We start from the raw sequence: 20,571 nt of genomic DNA, 5'->3' as shown, positions 1-20,571 counted from the left end.
TAGATAGGGATGGAATGGCCGTTTGTTGGAAGGAGAGACAAAGTTGTTTCCATCTTTTTTTTATAATGCTGTAATACCTGCTACAAAGCTGGACTGTTACACAGATAATGTTGGTGTACTATACTGCTTTTATTTTACCAGATGGTGACTGGCACGCATCTCAACAGAGGGCTCTATTGAGGACAATATTAGTAATCTTGGCTTTTAGGCTCTGTTCACATAGTCCAGTTTTGGGCCCATACAGTTGAGGCATACTTTTACAAAAAAAAAACAACTACAAACCATGTAAAATGCAAAAAAAAAAAAAAGGTGCAAAAACCTGCCTTTAAGCATATGTTAATTTTTTTGTAGGTACAGTATACTGTGCACACACATGCTATACATTTGAATCTATCTGCCTATTGACTTTTATTGTAAAAGATATGACAAGCACCATTTTCTGGCATATAGAAAAGCCTATAAGATTTTTACAATATACATAGCTATACGTTTTTGCTTAAAAAAAATACATTATGTAAATTTTAATGTTTTTGGGTCATGAAGGGTTCTATATAATCTGTGTTTTAGGTCCCTTTCAATAGATTACTCATTTGAGGTCTACCTAACCTGGTTTACTCATTGCTGAAGACAGAGCAACACTTATTTGCTTGTCATTTTTCTTGTCTGAGCTGGACAAAAATTTTCTGCCAAAATCAAGCACTTTGCATGCAGCATTTTTCTGTCCGTCTTGGCGAGGCGTCCTGCATGTAAAAACATCATCATTTGTCATCAGTTTCTTTCTGGCATTTTTTTAACTACCCCATGAGGAAAAGAGACTGGTGGGCCGGACATATGTGAACAGGCACTTATAAGTACAATTAAAGAAAAAACTCATGCTTGCCTGTTGTAGAGCTATTATAATGGAACATGTTTGACATGCAACTAAGATGGACTTTTTGGAGTAAAAGATTCTTTGGCCACTTGTTCAATTAAGTAGCAAAATATGGAGACTATAAAGTAGAACAGGGTCTAAACCAGGGTTAGGCAACTTTGGTGAGGCAGAGATCTACTATATTAATACAAGAGGTTCTTAAAATCTAACGTTCTATAAATGTATTTTACCACACAGAAAAGAAGCGATCCTGTTTAGGCCATAAACTATACTTATACAAGTTGCTATTTTCACATGATGATTTTGATTATTCACTTACATATATGTTCCAATCACGTTATAAGGCGTCATGCACACATTTTTTGTCCTCCCGTAAATACTGGTGTAAATACGGGTCCTTGGTCACAAGTATTCGACCCGTATTGCACCAGTATTTACGGACCCGTGCCAGTAGATACGGGTAAGGTGTCACCAGTATTCCACCCGTATTTACGGGCACGTTTTCGCTGCATAATTGCACTGCACTAATCGGCAGCCTTTCTCTCTATCAGTGCAGGATAGAGAGAAGGGACAGCCCTTTCCGCAGTAAAAGTAAAAGAAATTCATACTTACCCGGCCGTTGCCTTGGTGACGCGTCCCTCTCTTGACATCCAGTCCGACCTCCCTGGATGACGCGGCAGTCCATGTGACCGCTGCAGCCAGTGATTGGCCTGTGATTGGCTGCAGCGGTCACATGGGATGAAACGTCATCACGGGAGGCCGGACTGGAGGAAGAAGAAGAATAGTTCTGGGTAAGTTAACTTTTAATACTATTAACTCCAGCGGTAGTCACTGTCCCGGGTGCTGAGAGTTACTGACGATCAGTTAACTCTTTCAGCACCTTGGACAGTGACTATCACCTGACGTCGCTTAACAACGCTCCCATAATTACGGGTGCACACAAGTAGCCACCCGTAATTACGGGAGCCCCATAGACTTCTATGGGCCTGCCCGCACCGTTATTACGGCCTGAAATAGGACATGTTCTATATTTTTCAACGGCACGGGCACCATCCCGTAAGCATCAGTGATCTACGCTGGTACTCAGGGCCTGTCAAAGATTTACCAGTAGATCTCATTCTACTGGGTGCGTACCTAGGGTCTAAACTCCTTCCTTACTGCTCTGACATCCCTCTCCTCTTAGTCTAATGAAAAGGTGCCCCATTTCTACATAGATGCTCCTCTATGCGGCTATCAATGTTCCTTCTGCCTTCTTTTAAGAAAAGTAGAAGCCAGAATAAAGAAAAAAAAACGTTATTGCGCACATAGTCTTAATGGGGGCCTTTGACAAGAAAATTTTCATTTTTGACAGCTGTCATATGGTAATCCTGCGAAGCATTGAAATTGATCATTGTAATTTGTGCACTTGATTGGACTCTGTCTCCACAGCGTTTAGTTGTCTTTGTGTTCTGAAGAAGTGCTAATAAGATAGATTATTTCTATGCTATATTTATAGATGCAGTGCTAGTATGTATTCTGATGATCGAGTAAAACACAGGACAGATGTTGCCTTTCTCTTTAATTTCTATCATATCAGCTGCCTCTGCTCTCTGTAGTAGGGATTGGTTGCTTTCCGTGAACTATTATTGATATACAGTGAAGGAAATAAGTATTTGATCCCTTGCTGATTTTGTAAGTTTGCCCACTGTCAAAGACATGAACAGTCTAGAATTTTTAGGCTAGGTTAATTTTACCAGTGAGAGATAGATTATATATAAAAAACAACAGAAAATCACATAGTCAAAATTATATATATTTATTTGCATTGTGCACAGAGAAATAAGTATTTGATCCCCTACCAACCATTAAGAGTTCAGCCTCCTCCAGACCAGTTACACGCTCCAAATCAACTTGGAGCCTGCATTAAAGACAGCTGTCTTAAATGGTCACCTGTATAAAAGACTCCTGTCCACAGACTCAATGAATCAGTCTGACTCTAACCTCTACAACATGGGCAAGACCAAAGAGCTTTCTAAGGATGTCAGTGACAAGATCATAGACCTGCACAAGGCTGGAATGGGCTACAAAACCATAAGTAAGACGCTGGGTGAGAAGGAGACAACTGTTGGTGCAATAGTAAGAAAATGGAAGACATACAAAATGACTGTCAATCGACATCGATCTGGGGCTCCATGCAAAATCTCACCTCGTGGGGTATCCTTGATCCTGAGGAAGGTGAGAGCTCAGCCGAAAACTACACGGGGGGAACTTGTTAATGATCTCAAGGCAGCTGGGACCACAGTCACCAAGAAAACCATTGGTAACACATTACGCCGTAATGGATTAAAATCCTGCAGTGCCCGCAAGGTCCCCCTGCTCAAGAAGGCACATGTACAGGCCCGTCTGAAGTTTGCAAATGAACATCTGGATGATTCTGAGAGTGATTGGGAGAATGTGCTGTGGTCAGATGAGACTAAAATTGAGCTCTTTGGCATTAACTCAACTCGCCGTGTTTGGAGGAAGAGAAATGCTGCCTATGACCCAAAGAACACCGTCCCCACTGTCAAGCATGGAGGTGGAAACATTATGTTTTGGGGGTGTTTCTCTGCTAAGGGCACAGGACTACTTCACCACATCAATGGGAGAATGGATGGAGCCATGTACCGTCAAATCCTGAGTGACAACCTCCTTCCCTCCACCAGGACATTAAAAATGGCTCGTGGCTGGGTCTTCCAGCACGACAATGACCCGAAACATACAGCCAAGGCAACAAAGGAGTGGCTCAAAAAGAAGCACATTAAGGTCATGGAGTGGCCTAGCCAGTCTCCAGACCTTAATCCCATCGAAAACTTATGAAGGGAGCTGAAGATCCGAGTTGCCAAGCGACAGCCTCGAAATCTTAATGATTTACAGATGATCTGCAAAGAGGAGTGGGCCAAAATTCCATCTAACATGTGTGCAAACCTCATCATCAACTACAAAAAATGTCTGACTGCTGTGCTTGCCAACAAGGGTTTTGCCACCAAGTATTAAGTCTTGTTTGCCAAAGGGATCAAATACTTATTTCTCTGTGCACAATGCAAATAAATATATATAATTTTGACAATGTGATTTTCTGTATTTTTTTTTTATATAATCTATCTCTCACTGATAAAATTAACCTATCCTAAAAATTCTAGACTGTTCATGTCTTTGACATTGGGTAAACTTACAAAATCAGCAAGGGATCAAATACTTATTTCCTTCACTGTATATCTTAGGGTATGTTCACACGCAGTGAGCAAAAACGTCAAACGTCTGAAAAATGCCTCCAAAAACGTCCCAAGAAGTGTCCTGCACTTCTTTTGACGAGCCGTCATTTTACGTGCCGTATTTTGACAGCAACGCGTAAAATAAAGGCTCGTGGGAACAGAACATCGTAATTCCCATTAAAAGCAATGGGCAGATGTTTGTCGGCGTATTAGGGGCGTTTTTGCAGGCGTAATTCGAGTCGTAAAATCCCCGAATTACGTCTGAAACCACTGCGTGTGAATATACCCTCAAACCTAATTACATTTTGTTATTTTATTATAAATGTATCATCTTCCTTATCCCAAAACGTCTTCCTTATCCCAACTCTGGATCCCGTTGTAAAACTGTCATGCCTTTTCTCATTTAGTCTTCTTAACCAGACTTAAGACTTTTTTTCTCTTCTGGTTTCTAATTAACAGTTGGCATTTATGGTGGCATTAATAGTCATATGTAATTATTTTGTTTGAGATGGGATATTGCTTTGTTTGAGCGAGACTGATAATGATTTATAAATATATTCCTTATCTATATTATGTAAAGAGATACGCAGAGAAGTTTTCTAATGCCATGGTAACGAAAGCTCAGGATGAAAAATATATTTCTAGACAAAAGGCTGTTTAGAAAGTATGTTGTCATGGAAACTTTCCATAGACTAGATATAGAGGAATCCATTATCAACGCTGAACAATTATTAATGTGGCCCAGCATAACTGCTCCTATCAGTACAATATTATTGCTAATGTAACCAGTACAGTGCCCCATCTTTAAGGATTCACATAGTTATAATGCTCACACAAATTCTCATGTAAATTATTTTGGGGTCCATAGCCATTATTGTAGGTCTAATTCTATACTTCAAAAATCGATACAAAATAATTTCCCATAGGAATGTATCCACCTGTAATAAAGTTGTGAATCGCTTTAGTCAAGTTTATTTTAAGTTGGGATTTTTGAGCGATTTTAATAAACAGTAGCTACTTTTTTCCTCTATAGAGTAATATAAAAATGAGGTGAAAATCTTTAGGAAAATCGATCATACATTTGAAAAAAAGTCTTGCAAGAATAATGTCAATGTAATCTTATCAATTGCTCTAGGAGTACTCGAGAATGACCTCAGCTGACTATTTATAGCCACCTCTGTTATCATGTAATTGGGGAATTATTTTCACATGTAGATGATTATTTGTTTTCAAGTACGTCGAGCGTCATGTAAAAACTGCAACATATGAAACTGCAGTTGGGTTTTGATGGTACCCTAGTGTAGTTTTCCATAGAAGCCATTATACGGACAATTCTTTAAAAAATTTCTTTAATAAAAAAAAAAAAGCAATAAAATCATGTGTGTTTAAAGAGGCTCTGTCACCAGATTATAAGTGCCCTATCTCCTACATAATCTGATTGGCGCTGTAATGTAGCTAACAACAGTGTTTTTTATTTTGACAAACTATCATTTTTGAGCAAGTTATGAGCAATTTTAGATTTATGCTAATGAGTTTCTTAATGACCAACTGGGCGTGTTTTTACTTTTTACCAACTGGGCGTTGTACAGAGGAGTGTATGACGCTGACCAATCAGTGACTAATCAGTGTCCTACACTTCTCATTGTTCCAGCCCAGCATGATGCACAGCACAGTGTGATTGTGCAGTGACAGAAGCTGGCTGGAACAATGAGAAGTGTATAACGCTGATTAGTCACTGATTGGACAGCGTCATACACTCCTCTGTACAATGCCCAGTTGGTAAAAAGTAAAAACACGCCCAGTTGGTCATTAAGAAACTCATTAACATAAATCTAAAATTGCTCATAACTTGCTCAAAAATGACAGTTTTTCAAAATAAAAAACACTGTTGTTATCTACATTACAGCGCCGATCACATTATGTAGGAGATAGGCCACTTATAATCTGGTGACAGAGACTCTTTAAGAGACAGTTTGGCCACAGTAATGGTACATGTGAATGTACCATAATAACTACAGTCATCTGTGCAGAAGCACATTATCATAATCTGAGCTATTTACTAGTTCGAAATCAATGTCACATGTTAATATTATATACTGCTGCATTAAAGGGTTATTCCTATCTTAGACATGTATGGCATATCCACAAGTGTCTGATAGATACGGGTCCCAACTCTGGAATCCGCACCTATGTCGAGAATTGAGGTTTTTGTTTTGAACAATTCAAGTCCCATCTGGTTAGGTGGCCCTCGCATCCAGGCGGAAAATAAATAGGGAGTGCGCAAGTCTTTCCATGCGCTACTACGGGAGTTACAGGAACAACTGAGCACGCCTTTTATTCCTAAAGAACAGAACGAAAAGAGGCACTTCTGGAATGTGGCCACCTCTCTATTCATTCATGGCCTAAATGCGCTGGCCGCCCCACAAGGCAGGATGTTTGTTGGGGGATCCTGTTCCCATCATAGGTTTAGGTCTTAGCGCTAAAACTATCAGACATTTATGGCATATTCCGTGGATATGCCATAAATGTCTAAAATGGGAATAATCCTTTAATATAACAACTTTTGCAGTTTTTTCACTAACCTTTCAATTGACTTTTCAGAATAAGCTGTCTTAAGTGTGTACATGAGGAATAACACTATTTCTGACTATTATATAACTTTTATCCTGCTTCTTTCAAGCAGTTTCCCCCTCTGCAGGCTTTATCTCTAATTCTCAGTTGTCTCTGAGCTATTGGGCAAGGCCTAACTGCTGTCATGTCTACTATATATATCATACATACAGAAGAGAACGTCCTGCTCCCCTTTCTCAATCTATCACATATATATATATATATATATATATATATATATATATATATAGAAGCAGTAGCAACATGGAGGACATCATACAGCAGTAATGAGCAGTGTAGCTGTGAATCCAGCACTGGGGTGACAGATAACTCTCATTAGCGGTCTCTCTCTCTCTCTCTCGGAGATGAAAAAGGCAGTAAATTACGAGTAAGTACACAATTAGGAGGGAGGGGAGGAGCAGGATAAGTGGTTATAGAGGTTATTTTGCTATGATAAAATATATTACAAAGTTTCTTATATTTGCTTCTACTATTGATTTATACAAAGTTTGATGAAAAGTAAGTGGCCATTTCAAGATAAAACAAATATCTAGAGAATTATCATTGCTAGTTGCTTCTCAGCAGTTTTTGTAACTAATTGATTCATGTTATACCAATTCCAAGGGCAATTTGCTAGATTTGAGATTCATTTCTGGAGAATACAAAGAAATAATTTGTATTCTATGAACTGTCAAATCAGGAAAAATGATTCATTGGCAAGTTTAAAGGGGTTTTCTCTCCTCAAACTTATAGCAAATCCTATGCTTTAAAAATGTGGGTTTGGTTTTAACTGGTACCTTTGCCAATCCCGAAATCAGAGGTACCCATTACCGGCAGAAAAGTGGTCATATATGCAGTATGCTATAAAAGTCTGTTGGTGACAAAATAATGTTATATTCAGTTTAAAAAAAATATATATACAACAAAAAAAAAACATGTAAAAGACAAAATAATGAAGGCAAGACATTTTATAACAAATGCCATTCTATTTACTCACCACTGATGCAAAGACAGAAGGCAACGTTTACATTACCTAAACTTGTTATTTTCAAAAACATTTCAAATTCTTTATGTGATCCAGAAAATATTTTTCTTAAAAACGTTCAAGCCAATCAGAAGAGTTCTTGAAAGTAACTTTTTAATACTGTTTTTGCTTAGATAGAAGCATGGATTTAATTCCTCAAATAGTGATTTGATCTGATTTGCTGATTATTTTACAGTGCAGACTTCTGACAATTCTCGCTGTTGCTCCGTCTCTCCTGCCTCGGCCTTTGCCATTGCTACAGCCGCTGCTGGACATGGGAGCCCACCAGGTGAGAGCAGGAAAATGATGCAACATAAGAGCAGAATGAATATCACTTTAATGGCACCTTTAGTTAGATTGTGTTACCTGGTCATAGTTGTACAAGCCTTGACATTACCATTTATGTTCCTCTCTGGCCAGTCCAAAGTAGCATTACAGTATACTGGTTACATTTCACAGAGGCTTTCAGATGATTTACACTAAATTTCAACAGGTTTTCATATTATTCTCAATTTTTTTTGGACACATAAGAGCCACTTGTCTTATTTTATATGCATTTATGGGCATGTACATCTCTTTATTTTACTGTAACTCAGTAATGCTAGGCTATTCCATACTGAGATATGCAGTAAAAAAGTATACCTCCAACAGACACTGCAAACGCAGTGTGAAAGCCCCCTTAGATTTAAGTTGTTAGGCCACATGTCTGACATCAAAGAGGATTAAGGGTATGTTCACATGGGCTATTTTCAGCAGTTTTTTGGGCTGTAAACGCCCCAAAACACGGCTAAAAATGCGGGTGCTGAATGTCTCCAAACAACTGCCAATTGATTTCAATGGGAAAAATGGCGTTCCGTTCCCACAAGGCATTTTTTACACGACCGTTTAAAAAAACGCCTCGTAAAAAGAAGTGCATGTCACTTCTTGAGCCGTTTTTGGAGCGATTTTTCATTGACTCAATAGTAAAACAGCTCCAAAAACATCAGCAAAAAACGCAAGTTGCTTAAAAAACGGCTGAAAATCAGGGGCTGTTTTACCTTGAAAACAGCTCCGTATTTACAGCCGTTTTTTGCTAAGCGTGTGAACATAGCCGTAAGCCGCTGTCTATTTCCAAGGACAACCAGCAGAATTTTAAAAGCAATGAATATGAATGGCGAGTACAATATGAACAGTTGGTTGTAAATCATAGTATTTGCAAAGGTTTATGTGGACTAAAATCATGACATTCTGTGTTTTATTTATATATTTATACCTTCTATGTTAGTTTGCCCAGTTACTACTGTAAGGCTCTATCCACACTGCGTTTGAGCCTTCTGTCAGAGGTGTACGTCCAGAGTATTTTCCTTGGGATACCTCCGATGAAAGGCTCTGACGTATGCCATTGTATAGTCTTACAGTGGCAAATGTCGCCCATAAAAAAAAAAGTTAACTGTGTATACGTTTTTTATTACTAGATGCCTCCATATCGAACAGTGTATGCCAACGGTGCAGTGTGAATAGAGACTTACATTAATTCAGCACAATACAATCTCCTTAAACATATCCAATGAATGTTAGCTTCTGTCTTCACATATGTGTGTTTTTACACAATGTAAATGCCATCATTGTTTCCATGACAGATGATTTGTAAGAAAATGTAAATATGTATCATAATATATGCAAATCAGAGAGAAAGACATGGCATATGTCTCTGTCATGTGAATAAGGTCAATAAATCAAAACATCAGCTGCAACCGAGAGGTGAAGAAAAGCTAACACTCTACCCCTGACTGATAAGATGTGCAGTGATAGATGCGCGCGGCTTGTGTCAAAGCATCCAGACATAAAGACGTGTGCCATTATCTAGTGTGTGACTACCTTCAATGGTTCATTGCCTGTAGCAAGTCTGGATTGCTGCAAATGTATAACAATAGTCCAATAAATAATGCTTTATTATATTCTCCATGGTTTTGCAAAGGTTTACTTCAGGCACCCTTTCCTATAGCTATAAAAACACTGATCAGTTACTAGGCTTCCCTGTACTATAGTTACAGAGGAGGCACAGGGTAATGTGAATATAGGGTGTATGTGCAGTACCAAGAAACATGTTGGGTTTATGATGTATAATAAAGGGGATGTCTAACAGGGCCGGACTGCCCATCTGGAAATTCTGGCAAATTCCAGAAGGGCTGGTGTTCCAATGGGCCACTCTCCTCTTCCTCCCGAGCAGCACAGTGCACTATCTGCACTATACAACATAAGGGTCAGTTCACTCTTTATTTTTTTGACGAGGAAACGGCAATCAGCACCCAAAAAACCGGCTGAAATCGCCCCCCATTGATTTCAATGGGAGAGGCATTTTTTTTCCCCAGGTGGCTTTTGGCTTTTGACCTCCTATTGAATCAATGGGAGGCAGAAAAAAATCTGCAGCGCTCATTTCTGATCGTTTTTCACGGCGTTTTTTGCCCGCAGTCCTTGCATCAGCTTCAATGGCTGTGGGCAAAAAACGCTGTGGAATAAAATGTGGAAAAATACAGGCAGTTACTGAAGGATTTCTGAGGCAGATTTTCTCTGCCTGCAAAAAAACCTCTGTGTGAATAGGGTCTAAGTGAAAGTCAGGGATAAGATACCTTATGCAGCTGCTCGGGGGCCGGTCTGACATTGTGTCATGCTCTGAGAAGCTGCTACAGACAGCAGATAAGAGCTTCCCTTTTACTGAGCAGAAGCTCTGATTGGTAGAAAGGCCTTTAAAACATGCAACTAGTAACCCTGAACACACCTGTGTACTAGCATAGTAAAAAGCTTATCCGTACAAAAATCAGTGATTCTGGTCACAAACAACAAATCCAATAGGGCAGTGGTCCCCAACCAGTGGCTCGGGGGCCACATACAGGTCCTTCTCAATGAATTAGAATATCATCAAAAAGTTAATTTATTTCAGTAATTCAATTCAAAAAGTGAAACTTATGTTATATAGATTTATTACACACAGAGTGATCTATTGCCAGCATTTTTTTCATTTAATGTTGAAGATTATGGCTAACAGTTAAAGGCATGGTGTTGCCCTAAAAACATGTTTTTTTTTTAAAAAATTAAACATTTAGGGTGTGGGTGATTAAACATTGTTCAAATTTTTTTTTTTTTTTGCACGAGTCCAGGAAATATTATAAATTATTTCTAATTTATAATACTACCCATTTTTGGTCACTAGATGGAGCTGTTCCCAATGTTGCAGCATTGCAACATTGGGTTAAAAGCCCTCGCTCTAGTGAGCTCTCAGCATCCCCCCCTCCTTTATCCTGGCTAGTGCCGGGATAAACGAGGGGTTTGAAAGGTTTAACCTCCTACACTGTGTGTCGCCATTTTTTGAGGTAACCCACAGTGTAGTAGGTTTACATACAGTAGTAAACACACACAAACACTAACATACATTGAAATGTCTTACCTGCTCCTGCCGCCGCGGCTCCCTCCGGCCCGTCCGCTCCCTTTGCTGCCGCTGTTCCATGTGCACAAGTCCGGAAGCCGCGACCGGAAGTAGTAATATTCCAGTCCGGCCGCGATTTCCGGTCCACAGGAAAATGGCGCCGGACGGCGCCAATTTCGAATAGGACTGTGTGGGAGCGGCGCATGCGCAGTTCCCACACAGACGCCGTACACGGACGTGAATGGGACGGGAGCCGTTCACAGTCCCTATGGGACTGTGGCTGCCGTACTCCATGTCTGTGTGTGTCGTTAATCGACACACACAGAAATGGAACAAAAAATGGCAGCCCCCATAGGGAAGAAAAAGTGTAAAAATAAGAAACAGTAAAACACAAACACACAAATGAATATAAACGTTTTTATTACAGCACTAACATCTTTAACATATAAAAAAATTATTTGCCATGACACTGTTCCTTTAATGAAAACCCAAAATTTTGTGTCTTAGAAAATTAGAATATTGGGTAAAAGTTGAAGATTGTAGACTCATGGTGTCTAATCAGCGAATCAACACAAAACACCTGCAAAGGTTTCCTAAGCCTTTAAATGGTCCAATAGTCTGGTTCAGGTGGCTACACAATCATGGGGAAGACTGCTGACTTGACAGTTGTCCAGAAGACAGTCATTGACACCCTCCACAAGGAGGATAAGCTACAAAAGGACATTGCTATAGAAGCTGGCTGTTCACAGAGTGCTGTATCCAAGCATATTAATGGAAAGTTGAGAGGAAGGAAAGAATGTGGTAGAAAAAGGTGCAGAAGCAACAGGGATAACCGCATCCTTGAAAGGATTGTCAAGAAAAGGCCGTTCAAGTGAGTGGACTGCAGCTGGAGTCAGTGCTTCAAGAGCCACCACGTGCAGACATATCCAGGACATGGGCTACAACTGTCGCATTCCTTGTGTCAAGCCACTCATGACCCAGAGACCATGTCAGAAGCGTCTTACCTGGGCTAAGGAGAAAAGGGATTGGTCTGTTGCTCAGTGTCCAAAGTCCTGTTTTCAGATAAAAGTAAATTTTGCATTTCATTTGGAAATCAAGGTCCCAGAGTCTGGAGGAAGAGTGGAGAGGCGTCAATCCAAGTTGCTTTCGATCCAGTGTGAAGTTTCCGAAGTCAGTGATGGTTTGGGGAGCCATGCCCACACTGCCAAAAGTACCAATACATGGTTTAATAACCACAGTATCACTGTGCTTGATTCCCAGCAAACTCGCCTGACCTAAACCCCATAGAGAATCTATGGGGTATTGTCAACAGGAAGATGAGAGACACCAGACCCAACAATGCAGACGAGCTGAAGGCCGCTATCAAAGCAACCTGGGCTTCCATAACATCTCAGCAGTGCCACTGGCTGATCGCCTCCATGCCACGCCGCATTGATGAAGTAACTCATGCAAAAGCAGCCCCGACCAAGTATTGAGGGCATATACTGTACATACTTTTCAGTAGGCCTACATTTCGGTATTAAATATCATTTTTGTTTTGTTTTGTTTTGTTTTGTTTTTCTGTTTTCCTTTGTTTGACCTTATTCTAAATTGCAGATTTACAGTCTTCCTACTCTAGGTATGCATATGTTTTGGATTTACTATACCTCCATGACAGTGGTTGGTGCATTACTTTACACACTTGTTAACCAATTAAGGCTTTGTGACCTTTGTTCAGGTTCAGAGCTCGCACTGGGTATTGTCAATTTTGTTTTCATGTTCAACGTGGAATGACATGTTATAAGTCTGTATATGCCAAATGTATGTGATACTTTATTTTTCTCTCAATAAAAAATAAATAAATTATGTTTTAAATATAAATTTTGAAATGTTAAATACTTTTGTGACTTTATGACGTGGAGGAATACTTCCGCAGATTGCGGCTGAAAGAATTCTTTTCTGACAACCAATGTACCAAATATAAATTTTGAAATTGGGCTTATATAATCCTATTTTCTGAGAGTAAATTTTGGGTTTTCATTAACTGTTCGCTATACTCATCAACATTAAAATAAAAAAATGCTGGAAATAGATCACTCTGTGTGTAATGAATCTATATAACAGGAGTTTCATTTTTTGAATTGAATTACTGAAATAAATTAACTTTTTGATGATATTCTAATTAATTGAGAAGGACCTGTATGGCTCGTGACTTACAGTTGTGTGGCTCACGATACAATCCTTGAGTTATGACCATATGCACTGGCTGCAATAATATTTCCAAATTGACAATAGGAAAGACATATCCTAACCTCTGAACCGTACAAATTTGGATGGTATAATACATATTCTCTTCTGTATGTATCACCTAAAACATGCAATACCACTTGTACCACTTTCTTCACTTCAGCCACATGTTTCTCCATGTTTTGGGTTGTGGCTTGCGACCATCACTCCAGGTTGAATGTGGCTTACAAGGTCCAAAAGGTTGGGGACATATGCAATAGGGTATAGAAACAGCATGCAGAATAGTCATCAGAACGCAAACCCAGACCATTGCTAAGTCATCATAAGGCAGGCCGGGTCAGTTCACTTTAAAACCGGTCAATGGTTGCATGGAAACACAGGTTAACACAAGATGTTACTAAGGCCTCCCACACACGAGTGTGTTTGGTCCGTGAGATATGGACCGTATGTCGGCAGTATTTCCCGGACCGAACACACTGCAGGGAGCCAGGCTCCTAGCATCATAGTTATGTATGACGCTAGGAGTTCCTGCCTCGCTGCGGGAAAACTGTCCTCTACCGTAATCATGTCTTCAATATGGGACAGTAGTTGGGGGGGGAGGCAGGGACTCCTAGCGTCATACATAAATATGATGCTAGGAGCCCCGCTCCCTGCAGTGGGATTGGTCCGGGAAATGCGGCCGACATGCGGTCCATATATCACGGACCGAACATGCTCTTGTGAATACAGCCTATGAGAGCAACATCTAGTATACACATGCTAGTACAAGCATGCTACTGGTATCTGTGATCTTAGTTTTTTCTACAATTGCATGCAAGCAAGAAGTGAACATTGGAGGTGTTCTCCTGTTAATGATAAAATGCAGAGGACGGAGCTTCAACATTTGTAGAAGAACATTTCCGGGAGGGGGTTTAAGGGGGCATTTAAAGCGATAACCTCCTTGGTTTGTGAACATGTGCTGGAAGCGATCAGTGTGAATGCCTCCTACTATAAGAGGACCAGCTGTGCTCATTTTAAGGTGTTATATTTATGTCCTGGTACATGGTTTTATGCTAAAACGAATGTGATTTAATGTTTGAAACATATTTAATATTTTATTGTTTATCAGAGCCAACACTATATATATATATATATATATATATATAGCAGATATAAAAAAAATGGCGACAGCACCCTGCAACACTAATGCCACCTAAACCGCTAAATATAAATAGATATGCACTAAAGCTAAATCTACCTACAAATAGGGAGGTTCTTAGTGCACATTTTGATCAAAAAGTGTTAGCCCACCTGCCACGACAAGGCGACCTCTGTAAGGTGGGAACCTATGCTGCACATACACCCAGAACTGGGACTAAGCCTACATATATACCTGGGGATGGTAGGATCCAGCATTGAACTGATTAAAATCACCCAGGGCAGAGTGGGAGGAGTGCAAGAACATATATATATATATATATATATATATATATATATATATACTAGTCCTTCTCAATGAATTAGAATATCATCAAAAAGTTTATTTATTTCAGTAATTCAATTAAAAAAGTGAAACTCCTATATTATATATATTCATTACACACAGTGATCTACTTCCAGCATTTTTTTTCTTTTAACCCCTTCCCGCAAAATCACATACATGTACGCGAAGGAGATGGAGCTAGCTCAGGAGCTGAGCCAGCGCCATCACCGCCGGGTGCCAGCTGTATGTTACAGCTGGCACCCTGAGACCCTGAGGTATCGGCCAGGACCGGAGCGAGCCCCCGATCCGACCGATTAACCCCTCACATGCTGCAATCAATAGAGATCGCAGCATGTGAGGAGTTTTTAGCCACCGGCACCCCAGCAACGTAATCGCTGGGTTGCAGGTGGCTGCAAAGGCGATCGAAGGCCTAATACTTACCTCCCGGTCTGCCAGCAACTAAAGCCTCCTATGCCCCGCTCGTCGGCGGGGCCTAAAAGGCTTCCGGTACCATCGGCAAGATGGCGCCGGCCCAGCTTCCGGCTCAGAAGCTGAGCCGGCATCATCAGCAGTGGGTGTACGCTGTATGTTACAGCGGACACCCCGATGTATCGGCAGGAACCGGAGCTAGCTTAGATTCCTGCCATTAAGCCCTTCGATGCAGCTATCCAATGCGATCGCTGCATCTTAGCGGTATGTAGCAAATCTGCAGCCTGCCATGCGATGGCAAGGCTAGCGACTGCTACTATGGCAACAGGAGGTCTAACAATGGCTTCCTGTCTGCTATTACGGAAGACGATTAGGCCCCGTCCGTAGGCAGAGCCGTATCGGCTTGCTGTCAGTGAACAACTGACAGTTCTAATACATTGCACTACATAGGTAGTGCAATGTATTAGAACATCAAATAAACAGTTGGAGCTTCAAGTCCCCTAGTTAAATAAAAGTAGTAAAAAATACAATAAAAGTTTCAAGTAATAACATAAAACACTATCACCCTTTTTGCCTTATCAAATCATTTATTATTTAAAAAATAATAAAACCACACATATTTGGTATGTATTTTTTGTCACCTGGCCTCCCAAAAAAAAAGGATAACAAGTGATCAAAAAGTCGCATGTACCCCAAAATGGTACCAATAAAAACTACAGCTCGTCCCGCAAAAAAACAGCCCTCATACCACTACATCTATGAAAAAATAAAATTAGTTAAGGCTCCAATAAGTCAGAAAAGAAAAAATATGCAACTGTGCAGGACCAAGGGTAACATTTCTTCTGTTTCAAGTGGCGAATTATCAAGGCTCCTAAAATTAGGGAACCAGGAAGGGAAGGGCCCAAACATATCTGCTGTAAGAGAGGGCGCCTGTATTATACCAGGACAACACTTTCCAGCAAAATTCCCCAAACTGTAAAGGTGCAGGGTGTGTACCAAAAGGGGGATAAGAAAGGACATTTATCAGCGAGACAACGGCCTGTGAAGAAAGGATTGCTCCACAGCATAACACACATCTATGGATTATTTTATTCTTTTTTTTACCGTATTATTATACCACCTGGCTATGCCCCTGATGTACTCTACTCCATTTGCATATGCCCCCACATTATAAACGGAAACACCAGTAAAACGCCAAACAAAACTACTACCAAGCAAAATCTGCGCTCCAAAAGCAAAATGGCGCTCCCTCCCTTCTGAACCCTACAACGTGCCCCAACAGCAGTTTACTTCCACATATATGGCGTTGCCATACCCGGGAGAACCCTTTTAACAATTTCCACATATATGGCGTCGCCATACCCGGGAGAACCCTTTTAAAAAATTTTGGGGTGTGTATCTCTAGTGGCACAAGCTGGGCACCACATATTTGACACTGAAATGGCATATCTAGGGAAAAATTTAAATTTTTACTTTGCACCTACCGCAGAGCAATCATTCATGGAAAAGACCTGTGGGGTGAAGATGCTCACTACACCTCTTAATAAATGCCTTGAGGGGTGCAGTTTCCAAAATGTGGTCACTTCGCAGGGGTTTCTTTTATTACTTCACATCAAAGTCCTGCAATTTTGAACCAATACTTTGTAAATTGCCAAATTAGGCATGTCCAGGAAAAAGATTAGGGCCACATGTACGGTGTTTCTAAAACCGGGAAATAAAGCATAATAATTAGAGAGCTGTCTTGTTATGGTGGCACAAGCTGGGCACCACATATTGGCATAACTATGGAAAAAATCCCATTTTCACTCTGCAACATCGATTTCTTCCAATCACCTGCGGGGTTAATATGCTCACTACACCCCTAGGTGAATACCTTGAGGGGTGTTGTTTCTAAAATGGTATCACTTTTGGGGGGGATCCACTGTCTTGGGGGGGATCCACTGTCTTGGTCCCACAGGGACTTTGCAAATGCGACATAGCGCCCAGAAACCAATCCAGCAAAATCTGTACTCCAAAAGCAAATGGCGCTCCTTCCCTTCTGAACCCTACTCTGTGCCCAAACAGCAGTTTATGACCACATATGGGTATTGCTGTACTCGGGAGAAATTGCTTTAGAAATGTTGGGGTTCTTTTTTTCCTTTATTTGTTGAGAAAATGAAAAATTTTGAGCTAAAACTACGTCTTATTGAAGAAAAAGGATTTTTTTTATTTTCACTGCCAAATTCTAATAAAATCTATGAAACACCTGTGGGGTCAAAATTCTCACTACACCCCTAGATGAATTCTTCAAGGGGTGTAGTTTTGTGAATGGAGTCACTTTTTTTGCGTTTTCACTGTTTTGGTCCCTCAGGGGCTTTGCAAATGTGACGTGGCCTCCACAAACCATTCCTGCTAAATTTGAGCTCCAAAAGCCAAATGGCGCTCATTACCTTCTGAGCCCTGCCGTGTGTCCAAACATCCGTTTATGACCACATGTGGGGTATTTCCGTAGTCCAGAGAAGTTGCTTTGCAAATTTTGGGGTTCTTTTATTCCTTTATTTGTTGAGAAAATTAAACATTTTGGGCTAAATCTACATCTTCTTGGAAAAGAAGGATTGTTTTTTATCTTCATTGCCCAATTCTAATAAAATCTATGAAACCCCTGTGGGGTCAAAATGCTCACTACACCTCTAGATGGATTCTTCAAGGGGTGTAGTTTCCTAAATGGAGTCACTTTTTTTGCATTTTCACTGTTTTGGTCCCTCAGGGGCTTTGCAAATGCGACGTGGCCTCCGCAAACCATTCCTGCTAAATTTGAGCTCCAAAAGCCAAATGGTGCTCTTTCCGTTCTGAGCCCTGCCGTGTGTCCAAACAGCCGTTTATGACCACATGTGGGGTATTGTTTTACTCGGGAGAAATTGCTTTACAAATGTTGCGGTGCTTTTTCTCATTTAGTCCTTGTGGAAATTAGAAAAAAATTAGCTAAACCTATATTTTCTTTGAAAGAATGTAGATTTTCATGGCCTGCTTCCAAACATTTCTGCAAAAAACCTGCGGGGTCAAAATGCTCACTATACCCCTAGATAATTTCCTCAAGTGGTATAGTTTCCAAAATGTGGTCATTTTTGGGGTATTTCCACTGTTTTGGCACAGCAAGAGCCCTTCAAACCTGACATGGTGCCTAAAATATTTTCTAATAAATAGGAGGCCCCAAAATCCTCTAGGTGCTCCTTTGCTTCTGAGGCCGGTGCTTCAGTCTATAAACATGCTAGGGCCACATGTGGGATATTTCTAAAAACTGCAGAATCTGGGCAATAGATATTGAGTTGCATTTCTCTGGTAAAATCTTCTGTGTTACAAAAAAAATCGATTAAAAATGAATTTCTGCAAAAAAATATGAAATTTGTAAATTTCACCTCTACTTTTCTTTAATTCATGTGAAACGTCTAAAGGGTTAAGAAACTTTCTTAATGCAGTTTTGAATACTTTGAGGGGTGAAGTTTTTAAAATGGGGTAATTTATCGGCGGTTTCTAATATATAAGGCCCTAAGAGTCACTTCACAACTGAACTGAACCTGTAAAAATAGCCTTTTGAAATTTTCTTGAAAATGTGAGAAATTGCTGCTAAAGTTCTAAGCCTTGTAACGTCCTAGAAAAAAAAAAGGATTTTCAAAAAACAATGCCAATCTAAAGTACACATATGGGGGATGTTAATTAGCAACAATTTTGTGTGGTATAACTGCCTGTCATACAAGCAGATACATTTAAATTTAGAAAAATTTTAATTTTTGTAATTTTTCGCTAAATTTTGGTATTTTTCACAATTAAATACTGAATGTATCGAGCAAATTTTTCCAGTGACATAAAGTCCAATGTGTAATGAGAAAACAATCTCAGAATCGTTTGGATACATAAAAGCATTCCAGAGTTAATACCACATAAAGTGACACATGCCAGATTTGAAAAAATTGGCTGTGTCCTTAAAGAGGCTCTGTCACCAGATTCTCAAGTCCCTATCTCCTATTGCATGGGATCGGCGCTGCAATGTAGATAACAGTAACATTTTTTTTTTTTTAAAACGTTCATTTTTGGCCAAGTTATGAGCTATTTTCTATATATGCAAATGAGGTTTGAAATGGACAACTGGGCGTTTTTTTTCTCGTTATGTCCAACTGGACGTTATGTGTATTCAGAATCCTGACACTTCTGACTCTTTTCTTTGAGATTTCTAGCAAGTGAAACAAAATCTCGTTTACCTCCGTAATCTCGCAAGATTTCGCTTTCCTTGCCGGAGTCTCACAGAAAAGATTCAGAAGTGTCAGGATTCTGAATACACATGACGTCCAGGCTGGATGATCATGTGTATTCATTATCAGGACACTTGATTAACGTTAATCTCTGTTTATGTGGCTGCACATCGCTGCTGTGTAAATCAATGGAGATGAGTGTATGATGCTGACTGGTCACTGATTGGTCAGCGTCATACACGTAAACACGCCCAGTTAAAAACACAATACACGCCCAGTTGGACATAACGAAAAAAAAAAACGCCCAGTTGTCCATTTCAAACCTCATTTGCATATATATAAAAAAGCTCATAATTTGGCCAAAAATGAACGTTTTAAAAAAACCAAAAACTTTACTGTTATCTACATTGCAGCGCCGATCCCATGCAATAGGAGATAGGGATTTGAGAATCTAGTGACAGAGCCTCTTTAAGGCCAAAACAGGCTGTGTCCTTAAAGGAACAGTGTCACGACAATTTTTTTTTTAATATGTTAAAGATGTTAGTGCTTTATTAAAAACGTTTGGATTAATTTGTGTGTTACTTTTTTTTATTTTTACACTTTTTCTTCCCTATGGGGGCTGCCATTTTTTTTTCCATTTCTGTATGTGTCGATTAACGACACATACAGACATGGAATACGGCAGCTCCAGTCACATATGGACTGCGAACGGGGCCCGTTCCATCCACTATCATGTACGCCGCTGTGTGGGAACGGCGCATGCGCCGCTCCCACACAGTTCAATTTGAAATGCGCGCCGTCCGGCGCCATTTTCCTGTGGACCAGAAGTCGCGGCCGGACAGTAATATTACTACTTCCGGTCGCGGCTTCCGGACTTGTGCACATGGAGCAGCGGCAGCAGACGGAGCGGATGGACCGGAGGGAGCGGCGGCGACTGGAGCAGGTAAGGGATTTCTATGTATGTTTGTGTTTCAGTGTGTGTTTACTACTGTATGTAAACCTACTACACTGTGTGTTAGCTCAAAAAATGGCGACACACAGTGTAGGAGGTTAGACCGTTCAAACCCCTCGTTTCTCCCGGCACTAGCCA

The 20,571-nt window shown here is 40.3% G+C and overlaps 1 protein-coding gene across 3 annotated transcripts in view; it reads left to right on the top strand.

Moving 5' to 3' along the window:
- The window catches only part of RASGRF2 (Ras protein specific guanine nucleotide releasing factor 2), a 296,181-nt gene that overhangs the window by 239,538 nt on the left and 36,072 nt on the right, over window positions 1-20,571 (top strand). For 2 of the 3 annotated variants that reach the window (XM_075837752.1, XM_075837744.1), the window contains exon 17: window positions 7,932-8,024. The exons of the other annotated variant lie outside the window; for it this stretch is intronic. In XM_075837752.1, the coding sequence (XP_075693867.1) occupies window positions 7,932-8,024 (93 nt within the window). The remainder of the gene's footprint in view (window positions 1-7,931; window positions 8,025-20,571) is intronic. 3 annotated transcript variants of the gene reach the window in all.

Source organism: Rhinoderma darwinii, chromosome 1 (assembly GCF_050947455.1).
Source record: "Rhinoderma darwinii isolate aRhiDar2 chromosome 1, aRhiDar2.hap1, whole genome shotgun sequence".
Taxonomy (NCBI): domain Eukaryota; kingdom Metazoa; phylum Chordata; class Amphibia; order Anura; family Rhinodermatidae; genus Rhinoderma; species Rhinoderma darwinii.
This window is presented reverse-complemented; position numbering and strand designations above follow the sequence as displayed.